The 14,113-nt window shown below is 33.8% G+C and overlaps 7 protein-coding genes across 7 annotated transcripts; 4 read left to right on the top strand and 3 right to left on the bottom strand.

Moving 5' to 3' along the window:
* Nucleotides 1-689: 689 nt before the first annotated feature.
* On the bottom strand, nt 690-2,192 carry BN7_3756 (putative monooxygenase; the record flags this gene model as incomplete). Its single annotated transcript, XM_011275656.1, has 1 exon — nt 690-2,192. One exon carries the CDS (start codon nt 2,190-2,192, stop codon nt 690-692), a length of 1,503 nt encoding a protein of 500 aa, XP_011273958.1.
* Nucleotides 2,193-3,102: 910 nt separating this feature from the next.
* On the top strand, nt 3,103-4,774 carry BN7_3755 (putative transporter SEO1; the record flags this gene model as incomplete). The annotated part of the gene is made up of 2 exons (XM_011275655.1): nt 3,103-3,632; nt 3,694-4,774. 2 exons carry the CDS (start codon nt 3,103-3,105, stop codon nt 4,772-4,774), a joined length of 1,611 nt encoding a protein of 536 aa, XP_011273957.1.
* Nucleotides 4,775-5,200: 426 nt separating this feature from the next.
* Nucleotides 5,201-6,883, top strand: BN7_3754 (putative transporter SEO1; the record flags this gene model as incomplete). Its single annotated transcript, XM_011275654.1, has 2 exons — nt 5,201-5,667; nt 5,806-6,883. The coding sequence occupies 2 exons, from the start codon at nt 5,201-5,203 to the stop codon at nt 6,881-6,883; spliced, it is 1,545 nt and encodes a 514-aa protein (XP_011273956.1).
* A 430-nt stretch (nt 6,884-7,313) lies between these two features.
* Nucleotides 7,314-8,783, top strand: BN7_3753 (uncharacterized protein; the record flags this gene model as incomplete). Its single annotated transcript, XM_011275653.1, has 1 exon — nt 7,314-8,783. The coding sequence occupies one exon, from the start codon at nt 7,314-7,316 to the stop codon at nt 8,781-8,783; it is 1,470 nt and encodes a 489-aa protein (XP_011273955.1).
* A 494-nt stretch (nt 8,784-9,277) lies between these two features.
* UGA3 (Uga3p) lies at nt 9,278-11,371 on the top strand (the record flags this gene model as incomplete). Its single annotated transcript, XM_011275652.1, has 1 exon — nt 9,278-11,371. One exon carries the CDS (start codon nt 9,278-9,280, stop codon nt 11,369-11,371), a length of 2,094 nt encoding a protein of 697 aa, XP_011273954.1.
* A 196-nt stretch (nt 11,372-11,567) lies between these two features.
* UPS1 (Ups1p) lies at nt 11,568-12,113 on the bottom strand (the record flags this gene model as incomplete). Its single annotated transcript, XM_011275651.1, has 1 exon — nt 11,568-12,113. One exon carries the CDS (start codon nt 12,111-12,113, stop codon nt 11,568-11,570), a length of 546 nt encoding a protein of 181 aa, XP_011273953.1.
* Nucleotides 12,114-12,906: 793 nt separating this feature from the next.
* Nucleotides 12,907-13,755, bottom strand: BN7_3750 (putative serine/threonine-protein kinase; the record flags this gene model as incomplete). The annotated part of the gene is made up of 1 exon (XM_011275650.1): nt 12,907-13,755. The coding sequence occupies one exon, from the start codon at nt 13,753-13,755 to the stop codon at nt 12,907-12,909; it is 849 nt and encodes a 282-aa protein (XP_011273952.1).
* Nucleotides 13,756-14,113: the final 358 nt, after the last annotated feature.

Genomic DNA, 14,113 nt, shown 5'->3' with positions numbered 1-14,113 from the left:
ACTTCAGTAATTATATCAGAACGTTAATTCTCAAACAGAGCACATGATTAAAATTTTTGTGATGTAAACAACTGATAACCAAACTTAAATTTGAACGCCAAAATTACGAAAATGGGTCTCACTTACATAAGCATACCCCATAATTAGGGGATCAACTGATAAGAGATAAACTTCAGGCCAATCACAGAATCCCAAAGTGTAATCAGATTGAGAATAATTTAAGATTGAATGGAAACAATAGAAATTTATAAGGAGTACTGCAGGTGTTCAAAGGTCTTGCTTATAATTGTGGTGATGGGACTACGCAGCTTGTCTCACATGGCCGGGACTTGAGGAACGGCTATAAGTAATCGTATCATTATAAATATACTATAGACTAGTATTATGCTTATGAAATAACTTTGTATATGAACCATCATATGAGCTAGATTGTAGCTTATGTGTTAGGGCATAGGGAAGAGTGATGATTTTGTATCTTGTAGCTTCAGCTGGTGCTCTGATACAAATTGGTCTTTTGATAGCCCGAGACATAACAACAGCTAAAGTTATAATTATAACGTAGAATATTGTAGAATAGCCTTATTTGCCATTGGAAAGTGTTAAGAATGATAGTTTTGTATCTTAGCTCGAAATACACATGATGAGTTTCAAATAAGTTCGACATATATAAGTTATACAATTAATTGATCCTAATCTTTATTGAGCCAATCTCTTTTACCCACCCTTTCAGGATTGTAAGCCTTAATTTCCTTTTCAAATTTTTCTTTGGAAACATTAGAATTCCATCTCAACTTATAAGCAGGATGATCTTCATGAAAGAAATTTTGACCTTTGACACCAAAAACATTCTCTCTGAAAGTACCACCTGGTACAGGATATTCTTTATGGAAAACTCCTCTTTTTTGTAATTCAGGAATTAAAAGTTCAACAATATCTTCCAAAAATTGTGGATAAACTGCATTAAAACCAAAATTGAACCCATCAATATCATTTTCTTCGACCCATTGTTCTAATTCATCTGCAACTTCTTCAGGTGTACCAATGAATGCTCTACCAAAAAGTCCATATTTGTTGTAACTATCCAAAATGTCTCTTTTGGTTTGTTGTTTTTGACCTTTGTTGATGATTGATTCAGTTGCTGAAGCCATTGCATTTGAAGTTGGTTGCTTGGTGACAAACTCATCATCTTTGAATTTACTGATATCAATTCCTGTAACAGAACTGAAAGAAGCAGCAGTCCACTCTTCACTTGTATATTTCAAGTATTCTTTAACTTTATTTTCAGCTTCTTCATGAGTCTTCCCCAAGATAACATTAGCTGGAATCAAGAATTTCAAATGATTTGGATCTCTACCGTATTTTTCCTTTGCTAATTTCTTAACATCCTTGACTGATTGTGAGATTCTTGAAGGATCATGACTGTTCAAGAAGACGACTTCTGCATTTTCAGCTGCAAATTCAAGACCACTCGATGAAGATCCAGCTTGAATAATCAATGGAAATCTTTGTGGAGTTGGTTGGAAAATTGAAGGACCAGGAACATCAAAATATTTACCTTTATGGTTAACTTCTCTAATTCTATCAGGTGGAATGAATACACCATTTTCTTTATCCTCTAAAACAGCATCATCTCTCCATGAGCTTAACAATAAGTCGTAAACAACATCCAAGTATTCAGATGTTTTCACATATCTTTCATCATGTGGTGGTAATTCACCATTAAGTAATTGTCTACCAACACCACTCAAATAACTTGAAACGATATTCCAACCAACACGACCTTTACTCAAGTGATCAGCTGTTGCTAGTCTTCTTGCAAAATGATAAGGATGTTCACTAACAGTTGAAGCTGTAATACCAAATCCAATGTTTTCAGTATGAGTAGCTAAAGCACTAACTAAACTGAATGGTTCAATTCTTGCAACGTTTAAACCTTCCTGTGCAGGAATCTCATAGTTATTTGGACCTTTATAATTATCAAATAAAGCTAAATGGTCAGCAATGAAAACAGCATTTAATTTCCCCTTCTCAGCCAATTGAGCATATTCAATCCAAGCATCAACACTATGTCCCAATCTACTACTTGTATCTTTTGGATGTCTCCACTTTGATGCACTACCGTTACCAGCAGCGTTAATGATCCATTGTTTCTTTGGTTTATCAGTTCTTTGTTTTTTTGTAGCTTGTGTCATTGTACTATGGAAAAGTTGATTGATTAATGTATCATAGTGGAAGACAAGTTAATGGTGGATTGATAGATTTTATCTAGATATCTATATCACCCAAATTCAAGGAAACTATGGCGTTTGATTGTTCATCAAAATTGTGACAACCACACTTGAAAGTTGAAACTCAAAGAACAGAACTTAGGAGGTAGAGGCGCTTCTGATCCGACAAGATTTGAACTTCTAGCTCCTGGTTTATAAAACACATAAGAGCTGGGTCATTGACTGTGATCATTTGAAATACTGTTCAATCGGATTGGGATAACGGGTTCAATGCGCGTTCATTGTGGTGACTGAACGTTGTAAAACAACCGAATTGATACCAATTTTATTGAGTAGCCCGAGTGATGTTGGATCTCTCTTGTAATTATTGACCAAAGGCATATGAGCTTTTAAGTTTTCTGATTCTTGGTTGAACTTCAGTAAATCATCACAGAAGTTAACTGTTATAGAAATTGAGTTTGCTTTGATTGTTGAAATGTTGATACCTTAAATGTGAGGTTTCTGTGCGTTGTCCTGACAACCTTTTATACTCATTTTTGGTGGCTTCAAAATTCAAAATTAGAAGATCAAGCGAGCCGAATATGATTTGACGATTTAACGTACACAATTACATACATATCTGGTTTAATTAGCGGCATTCTACTCCTATGGAAATAATTGTGGGTAGATAACTATAATTCTTCACCACAGTTGCTTATTGACCGTTTATGGTGGCTTTTCACCCATATCATCATTTAATCACAATGGAACAATTTATTTTGACTTTTGTGAAGGTAGTAGTATAATATAAATTATTTCAAACATCCACAATGGCCAAATAACCCTAGACCAAAACCTTAATAGTGTATCAATCTCTATACAGTCTGTTTCCACAATGAGTTCCAAAGAGAGTGAGCTTGAGAAAGGAGTCCAAGTGCAGAATCCCATTGAGATTGAAGAAACTCCAACCCAGAAATCAAATTCGTTTGCCGAAGCTTTTAGAGCTTTATTTGTTTGGTACCCGTCAACTTTAGATAAAGCTGAGAGAAAATTATTAGCCAAGCTAGATCTTTCAATTCTTCTTTATGCTTGTTTATCATATTTTGTCAAGACTCTTGACACCAAGAATTTGAGTAATGCTTATGTTTCCGGTATGAAAGAAGATTTAGGTATGAAAGGTAACGAATTAAATTGGTTAAATATTACATACCAGATGGGTTATGTTGTTGGTCAGATCCCATTAACTTTGTTGTTAACACGCCCAAAGATCTCAAAATATGTGTTACCAACGCTTGAAATTATTTATGGGGTTTTAACTATATTACAGTCAAGAGTTACCACAATTGATCATCTTTATGTTTTAAGATTCTTTTCAGCTTTCTTTGAAGCACCAACCTACGCAGCGACCCATTATGTGCTTTCGATGTTAGTATTTTATTTAAAGAGCTTTTGAAGAAATACTAACTTTTTAAAACAGGTGGTATAGTACAGAGCCTACTAAAACAGCTTCTGGTTCCATTATTAAACCCCAACTCTATGCTAGAACGGCAGTTTATTTCATGAGTTATTCAGCAGGTAATATGATCTCTGGTCACTTACAAGCTGCTGCTTACACAAATTTAAGTGGTGTTCATGGCCATAGTGGATGGCAATGGCTATTCATTATTGATGGTATTTTTACTTTAGGTGTCAGTCTAATCGGATTTGCTTTATTCCCGGGTATTCCCGAATCAGGAAAACCTTTATTATTAACTGAAAATGAATTCAGTTTAGTTAAAGAAAGGTTGAATCAAAATGGTATTAAAAAAACCAAAAAGATCAATTTGAACTTGATCAAGAGAACATTCACTGATTGGAAATGGTACTTTTTTGTATTTAATTATACCATCATGGTTATTGTCTGGTATCCAATTGCATATTTTAATTTATGGCTAAAAGCACAAAATGGGAAATACACCATTGATCAAATTAACCAGTACCCAACAGTGTGTGATGCTATTGGTATTTTTGTCTCTTTTTTTGGTGTTGCATTAGCAGCCACATATCCGCATTGGATATTGTACTCTATAAGTACACTTGGTCCATTAGTTGGGACATTAATAATGAGTATTTATAACGTCCCTGATGGTGCTGTTTTCTTTGCCTTTTATATAAGTTATTTGATTAATGTTGATAGTCCATTGTTATATGCATTTGTTGGTGTGGTATTAAAACATGATTCAGAACAGAAGGCTTTCATTGTTGGATCAATGATGACAGTCGCTCAATTCACAAATAATTGGTTAGCATTAGCTATTTTCCCAACTTCTGCAAAGAATCACCATAGAGCAGCTCCTGAATGGAACATTGGTTGGCCAATTTGTGTTGTTTTATCTGCTATTATGATTTTCACTTATGTGTTCTTTACTTGGTTACATGAAAAGGAAAAGAAACAAGGTAAAGCTTTCAAAAACCTTGATGAAATTGAAAAGATTGAAGAGAGTTCAAATAGCGATGATGGTGAGTCCTTATCAAGTGTTAGAAAGAGATCTTATAAAACTGATGTCAATGAGGTTCATTCTAACTGAACTGTATCGAATATAGAGGTGTGTATTATCACAAATCAGCTGGGAAAGAGCTGATGTTGATTAATATGTATATGTGATTTCAAGAATTTTTAATCATGTAGTGGAGAGAGATTCATTCCTGGAGTTCTGTTAATCAGCTTATAGCTCCATCTTCCGCAAAATCTCGAATATACAACAGTACGGACCGATCCACAGTTAAAGCTCAAGCTAAATTATACCAAAAAAAAGATGGCTTTCCATGATATACAAGATAATTATGTGGTAAAGCCAAGCAGATTACAAATATCTGAAATTGATATCTTGGCTGAAGTGTTAAAGCGTAATGTATTTAAAAGATGTGGATTCTAAGATAATACGTACTGGATATCTTTTGGTAGTTGTGCTTGTTTTAGGTTGAGTCGTTGAATTTCAGAAGGATTAAAAAAAATGAGTTCAAAAGAAACCGTGGGTGTGATATCCCAAAACAAAGAGCCTTCAACAGCAGTTAAAGTCGTGACTGGGTTCACAAACAAGCTATATGAAGGATTTAGAGCTCTCTTCATTTGGTATCCCTCAAACTATTCCTCTGAAGAGAAGAAACTATTGTTCAAAGTGGATATTTCAACTTTGATTTATGCATGTGCCTCATATTTTGCTAAAACTTTAGACACTAAGAATATCAATAATGCCTATGTGTCTGGAATGAAAGAAGACTTAAATATGTATGGTAATGAGCTTAACTGGCTTGTGTTGGTTTATCATATGGGTTACGTGCTTGGTCAAGTTCCGGGATTACTACTTTTATCAAGACCTAAATTTTCGCGGTATGTTTTACCAGGTTTGGAGATTGTTTATGGTCTTTTGACATTTTTACAAAGCTTAGCCAAATCTACAAAACATCTTTATGTCTTAAGGTTCTTTGTTGGTGTTGCAGAGTCCCCAGTATACGCAGGAATCCACTATGTGTGTATGTGAAATTTATTTTGAAAACATTTGAAGAAATACTAACTAAGCTTTTTAGTGGGCTCCTGGTATGGGACTAGAAGCTTTAGAGGAAACCCACCTGAACTATTTGTTCGTACATCTGTATACTTTCTTAGTTTATCTGCTGGTAATTTAATCTCAGGACATTTGCAAGCTGCTGCTTACACAAACTTGAGCGGGGTTTACGGTAAAACTGGATGGCAATGGCTTTTTATCATTGATGGTATAATTACTATTGGTATCTGTATTTTAGGTTTCACATTATGGACAGGTATTCCTGAGGCTGGTAAACCTATGTTATTAACAGAGAGTGAATATAAACTGGTCTTTGTGAGACTGAAAAGATTTGGTATTAAGGAGTCAAAGAAATTAGATTTGGATGTTTTCAAAAGAGCATTGACAGACTGGAAGTGGTATTTGTTCTGCTTCAATTATACAATTATGGTCATTTGTTGGTATCCAATAGGTTACTTCTCATTATGGTTGAAACAAAAAGGTACTTATACTGTTCCTGAAATAAATAGGTATCCAACAATCTGTGATGTTATTGGAATAATCGTCTCGTTCCTGGGTACTGGGTTAGTTGGTGTGTTTCCACACTGGGTGCTTTATACAATTGGTGCTACGGGTACCTTAATCGGTGCATTGATAATGAGCATCTATACTGTTCCAGATTCTGCTGTTTTTGCTGCATTTTATATTTCATATTTCATTAATATGACATCACCCATCCTCTACTCTTATGTGAGTGTCATTTTGAGAGAAGATTCAGAACAAAAGGCTTTAATTGTTGGATCAATGATGACATTTGCCCAGTTCACAGTTGTATGGATAGCACTAGCATTGTTCCCCACCAGCGCGAAGAATCATCATAGAGCAGCACCAGAATGGAACATAGGATGGCCTGTCAGTGTGGTTTTAGCTGGACTTATGATCTTGTCATACTGGCTTATCACATGGCTTCATGAAAGAGAAAAGAAACAAGGAATCGCTTTCAAAAATGATGAATTTATCAATGAATATGACGACCATGATTTAGACCTTGATAGTGTTAGTGTTGTTTCATCACAAGCTGGAGACAGTAGATCTACTGCTCATAAGAGAACTGATAAACAGAATGTTAAAGAAGTCAACCAGAGTGATTGAACTTTGTATCTTGTATATGGCATATGGTATTTTAATACGTGATAAATTTTAATTAATTTGTGTAAGTTCATCTACCACGTAAATGCGTAACCACAGCAACTGTACATCCACGAATTTCTTGATGATATCCCAAAGGAGAAAAGTTAGCACAATTATACCATTCAAATTATCTTGTATTGTAAAGTAAATATTGGCCACAGTGAGTTCCTCCAAGAACGACCGTTAAAGACACCATTTTTGGATATATCTCCTTATTATACTGTACTTAAAGCATGAAAATAGCGTTATCAGTTGATGTTTTTGCAAATAGTTGAGTAAGTTATGCTAGATCATGGAGTATAAGAGTAGCCCAATGTGTCAGCTCAAAAGTTCAAAGAATAATGTTTAGTATGGCATTGAGTCGTTATAAGTACTATAAAATCTTACAAAGATGACAGTTCCAGAAGCTTCAGATGCTTTAGATCAAACAATCAAGACCCCCAAAAAACCACTTATTTTGAGTGTCGCAACTAAGTTAACATCAATCAATTGGAGAGATCCAACAGATAGATCAAGAGAATTATCAAGAGATATCAATGAAATCATCAATTTTGCACAATTAGCAGAACAAGCCAAGATACATAACATTTTTTTCGTTGATCATTTAAGTTGGTTTGATGTTTATGGTGATAGTCATGCAACAGCTGCAAGAACTGGGTTTAATGCTACAAGAATTGATCCATTAACAACTATTTCAGCATTAGCTAGTCACACTAAAAATATTGGATTCATTTCAACTTTGAGTACAGTCAGTGAACACCCTTACCATTTTGCAAGAAGAGTTGCATCTGCTGATTTATTGAGTGGTGGTAGAATTGGCTGGAATGTTGTGTCTTCTTATATTCCAAGTATTGGGAAAAACTTATTGAATGGTGAACCCTTTCCAGAACATGACGAACGCTATGCTAAAACCACTGAATTTCTTGATGTTTTATACGCATTATTGTTGAGCTCTTGGAGAGACGATGCTGTCGTCTATGATAAAGAAGCTGGTATTTTTGCCAATCCTGATGCTTTAAGAGAAATCAACCATGAAGGTAAATTTTTCAAAGTGAAAGGCCCTGGTATTACTGAACCTACACCACAAAGGTTTCCTTTAATTACTCAAGCTGGTACTTCCAAAAGAGGTGTTGAATTTGCAGCTGAAAATGCTGAATTAATTTATATCGGTTTTGATTTTTTACCAAAGATTCCTGATATTAGAAAATTAGCACACGAGAAGTTTGGTCGTGATCCATCATCATTGAAATTCTTCACACGCATTGTTCCTGTTATTGGGGAAACTCACGAAGAAGCTGTTGCTAAGTTTGAAGTATATAAGAAGTCAGTTGATCCTGAATCAAATTTAGTTTCATTAGGCGGTGTTACCGGATTTGACCTATCAGGTTATGATTGGGATGATCAAGTTGAATTTCCAGATCATACTAATGGGATTCAATCATCATTAGAAGGTTTGAAAAAACGGAAGCTAGCACCAACTAAAAAAGAGTTGGCTGATAAACAATTGGAATCTGCAAAATATGTGGGGACAGCACAAGAGATTGCAGACCAACTTGAACAAATTGCCACAGATTATGATATTGATGGCTTCAACTTTGCCATAAATAACTATCCGGAATCTTTGGAAGATATTGTTCATTATTTAGTGCCAGAATTACAACGCAGAGGTCTTGCACAAACCGAATATGCGGCACCAGATGGGACCCTTAGAGAAAACTTCAACAATAAACCAGGTCAATCATTCTTGAGTGGTGATCATCCAGCTTATAGTTTGAGATGGAGAAGTGGTGTTTCCAAGGAACAATTTGAACAAGAGCTGGAAATATTCAAGAAGTTAAGAGATGAGAGAAGAAAAGCGTAATTGTAAACCTAAAACAGTTAGTGTTGGCAAATGTTAAACTTCTTTGGAATTATAATTGCTGATCAATAGTATAATATTTAGAGCTAAATAAAAACAAAATAAACGTTTAAATTGTTCGATTTTACACTTTGAAATCCCGGCCAATTTGGTAGCTATACTGATTTGTAATCACCAGCACAAGTATTACATAAGCCGTCGCTGAAACATGCCGCGATTCTCCACCCACTTAAAATTGTTGGTGTATTTTGTTATCAAGATAAATAAATCAATAAAGAACATTTGGGCAAATTTCAAACCAAAACAGAAAGAATCGAGAAAACCAGAACCAAGATAGGTACATCACTATAGAGCAAATTTATGAACAGGTTTAACTTCACATGATCACGTTGGCAAAGTGACACAAAAGCTTTGAAAAACGGTTATTACAAGAACGGAAGTTTCATAGATTTAATTTTCTCAACCCCAGGTATTTGATTGACTCACCGGTATTAAAGATGTTGGTAACGTTTGAAGCTAAACAGACCAAACAAAGATCATTGAACAACAATAATGTCAATGACAAGGTACAGTCCACGGAAGATGAGACTTATGAGATACAAAATATCGACAAGAACAATCCTCCAGATATAAAATCGTTCAATATCACCAGAAAGAAGCATAAAGGTGGTTGTATAACGTGTAAAATACGGAAAAAGAGATGTTCTGAAGAAAGACCATTATGTGCTGATTGTTCAAGGCTAGGAAAGAATTGTGTTTGGGCTACTGAAGATATGTCTGTTGATAAAATACGAGAATTGAAAAGACAAGTTGAAGAAAGTGAAAGAAGTTCAAAGAGAAAACGATCTGTTAGTTCGAATCAACCAGATCTATCTGCATTAAAGAGAAGGAATTCTTCAAATCAAAAGCAAAATAGTGGTGATTCAAATAAAATTGTGAATACTAGTGCTCAACCAACTCCTATAAGTCCAAGTGGATTCATTGAAGGTGATATTCCAAGTTTAGATGGTGAAATGACTGTTAGAACTCCAAAAGATCAATCTCATCAATTTCCATGGGAATTCTCACCAGTTTCAAACGATCATTTGTTTGAGTTTAATAATTTTTTTGAAAGTAATTTAAGAAGTAATTCAAATAAAATATCAGATCACAGGATTACAGACCTATCGTCACAAAATTCATCAACAAATACATTAGAGAGAATATCATCATTTGAAAACTTGTTATCAAGTCATAATTTATCAACTCATTTATCACCACCATCTCCAGATCCACAATTTTATGATTTTTCAAACTTAAATATTCCAAGGCAACCTTTCCCAATACATTTACAATTAGATAATATGGGTTCAAAACTTTATGATTATTATCAACATCAATTAGCTCGCATAATTTCCATTGTACCACCAGAATCTAATTATTATCTCAAAGTTTTCTTACCAATGGCTGCACAAAATAAAGGTATATTGTATGCCATCCTTGCTTGGTCAGGATATCATCTTGGTGGTGATTATGAATCTGAAGGCCAAAAATATATGTCTAAAGCTTTAGATTATATTAAAGATACACCAGCAAGAACAGAGACTGAATTGGTTCAAAGACTTGCAAATTTATTGATCATGTGTGGTGCAGAGATTTGTAAAGGTGATGTTAGAAAATGGCCAGTTTATTTGGATTGGGCTTCAAAAGTTATTAAACAATGTGGTGGATTATCAAAATTGAAAAAAGATAAAGAACAACATTGGTTAATGACAAATTTTGCATATCATGATATTCTGGCAAGTTCTACAAGTGAAAGAGGTACTTATTTTAGTGTTGAGGATTATAATGATAATGTTGTTAAATTTGGATTTGGTATTAATCCATTACAGGGTCTTATTAAACCTTTATTCAATATGATTGGTGAGATTTCTACATTAGCTATTGAAGTAAAACGTTCATTAACTTGTGTTCCATTATCAAATGATGATCATGATTCAAATAAGATTGTTTATAATGTTAGTGACGAAATTTTAGATCAAATTCCATTAGATCAAGTTCCTGGTGTTGATTCACCAGATTTTGAACCAACTTCAAATGGTACAAAGATGAATAAATATACTGTTTTATCTAGAATAATGGAAAAGGCTAAAACTCTTGAAGATAAAATAACAAATGCCAAACCCGATTCAAATGATTTAGGTTCTTTTTCACCAGAAGAATTAGAATTACAATTTACATTATTTGAACTATTTCAATTAACTGCAAAACTTCATCTAAGACAATCAATCTTACAAGTTAATCCATCTTCATTAGAATCACAACATATGCTTTGTGGTATTTTACGTGGATTAGATATAGTTTTGAAATCTCCTGTTGAAAGTTCATTATGTTTCCCATTATTTATTGCAGGGATGCATTGTATAACTAGGAAAGATCGTAAAAAAATGTTGGAAAGATTTGCAGATATTGGACAACGTTATGCTTTTAAGAATTTAGAAAGGGCAAAAGCAGTTATGGAACAAGTCTGGATTGTTGATCCATTAGGAAGTAGATGTGTTGATTGGTATGATATTGTTAAAAAATTAGGATGGGATTTAAATTTCGCTTAATTGCTTGGACTACATGGTGATTATCATCAATAAATATTTATTTCCAATGTTATTTACAAAGACGAATTGAATTAAAGACAAATAAGAAATCAAATGAACAAATAAATAATTTATAATCTTGATCAAAAATGATCAAAACAAATAGTTTAATGCAGTAATGAGATATGAGAACAAATTAACTCTTTTGTAGTTTCTTTTAACTAACAACTTTGTTCTTAGACCATAATAATCTTCTTTCATGACATTTTTGCATAACGTAACTCATCCCCATCTTGGTATTTTTAATATTTTCTTGAAATTTTGTATGACTATAAGATTCAATTCTATCTTTAATAACATTTTTAAAACCTGAACTGAATTTAACGTTATATATAACATCTGTTTTATCTTCACTTGATGGTGATGATTCATATGTTGTATATTCTTCAACTCTAATGATTTTAGTATGATCTAAATTTCTTGTATATGATTGCATTTTTTGTTTCATTGGATCTAATATTGTTTTTTCCACAATCCATGAATGATTAATTCTTCCTAAAAATGGTTTAACCCATCTTGGTAATTTCCCAATCTTCTTAATTAATCTTGTTGTATATAATTTGCCATCTTTTAATTCACGATCTATAGTATCAACAGATAACACATGTGAAGCATAAGGATTTGGATACTTGTTGAACACTGCAACGGAGACTGTTTCGAAGTTGAACGGATATTGATGGGTTGATTTATACCAGAGCACCATAGTTTAATGATTAATTGATCTTATAATAGCCTATAATTCCCTCTTTTGATGGCGTTGGAAAGAAGTTGATTAATATTTTCCAACCTTTTTATAATCTTTTTGACTTAGTAATATGATGAGGAGATTTTTGACTATCCGAACTTCCTTATCTTTATGTCCCACTAAGAATCTTGAAAAAGTTGATTTTCTTTAGCTAATTGATATTACTATGGTGTGATTCGTCGTCTCTTAATATCTCTGTGTGTATCTCTGTAAAACCACCTGATAATCCCCTTTGCAAACCAGTTTCCCTTTGAATATTCGATGGTCGATTTCTTCTTTTCCCACAAAATTTTCAGCTGACTTTTTTTTTTCTCGGTGATTGAAAGCGGAAAATTGAAAGGTTTTAAAGGACCAGTAAAAAAAAGTGTTTAGTGAGCACAGATAATGGTTTGTTATGAAGATATCAAGGGTTAATGAGTAGTTTTGAGTTAGTATTAATGGGTTAAACAGATTCTGGGTACTCTGTTCACTTGGATTCCAACTTGTCACGAGATCTTAGCGAGTTTTAGTGGTGTTAAAACTGGTTTTATGGGGGTCCGGAAGACTCATATCTTAGATAAGCTACAATCAGATCATATATAAATCTCTATATTGTACTAAACGAATGCAATTAAACAATAAAACCAAAAAAAAAATCAAACTAAACACTATGCGATGGATGTGATGAAACTAATGAAATGAAGCAAAAAAGAATGAAAATGACAAATGTTAACGTGAAGGAAGAATAAACCCTAATATGGATCAGATCATATTATAAAATCAAAGCACATCCAGCAACAACAACTGGAACGGCAATTTTATAACTAATGAAACCATTTCCATCACCATAGATCAACGCATTACCAGAACTATTTGAGCTAACAGTATAAACTGATTGTGTAGTGTATGTTGATTTTGTGACACCTGATGATCCACTACTAATTGCAACATCTGTAGTAACAGTACTAAAACTTGTAGTTAATTTACCTGATTTACTAGATGCTGATGAAGAATCTGAATTTGAATTTGAATTTGAGTTACTATTGGATGCTGATGCTGATGATAAAGTAGTGGTTATGATGTTGGAAGCTGAGGTTATAGTGGAAACCACGGCTGTAGTACTTGGTGTCCACCATTGTGTAACAGATGGTGTCCACCAAACTGTTGTTGATTCACCAACACTGATAGGTGCTGTATTAGTATTAACATTTTCAGATGTACCTTGCGATTGCTGTGTTGATTGAGTAGCTTGAGTAGCTCCAGTTGTTTGGGTAGTTTGAGTAGCTTCACTAGCTTGTGTTGTTTGTGTAGCTTGAGTACCTGTTTGTGTAGCTTGAGACGTAGCTTGAGTACCTGATTGAGTAGCTTGAGTAGCTTGAGTACCTGTTTGAGTAGTTGCTGTGTTATCAGTAGTAGCTTGAGTAGCTGAAACAGCGTTTTGTGCAGTAGTTTCTTGGGTATTATCTGTTATATATTGGTTAATACTGTCATATCCTTCAGTAGCTGTATTAATTAACAAACCTTTTCCTCCATCATCATTGCTTCCACCATCCAAAGCACCTGTATCAGCGGCACTAATGAGTGGGATAATTGAAGCTAAGATGATATGTTTTAAAAGCATTTTTGTATAAGTATTTTCAAATTGCTTTGTTTAATGATCAAATGATCTCTTGGTCTAAACTTTATCTTTCATGGTCAACAGGACATAATCAAACTTATATACCCTTTACACGAAACTAAAAAATAAATTAGTGTGGATCGATAACCGTGTCACAATTCCAGGCTACGCGTATCATTCAACAGCTAGACACATAATATCTTCACTAAAATTCTAAAATTAATTAAAAAGCAGGCAGTTATATTACCGGATTAGGTAAATTGTAAACAAACTTCCCGAGATTTTTATGTCATGTCAAAATTGATACACCAGCCATCTAATTTTCAATTTTCAATAGTACTGCGGTTTTTTTCGAGAAATT

This window comes from Wickerhamomyces ciferrii, contig 00111 (assembly GCF_000313485.1).
Source record: "Wickerhamomyces ciferrii WGS project CAIF00000000 data, strain NRRL Y-1031 F-60-10, contig 00111, whole genome shotgun sequence".
Lineage (NCBI taxonomy): Eukaryota > Fungi > Ascomycota > Saccharomycetes > Phaffomycetales > Wickerhamomycetaceae > Hansenula > Hansenula ciferrii.
The sequence above is the reverse complement of the archived record's forward strand: the minus strand, read 5'-3'. Positions and strand labels throughout refer to the sequence as shown.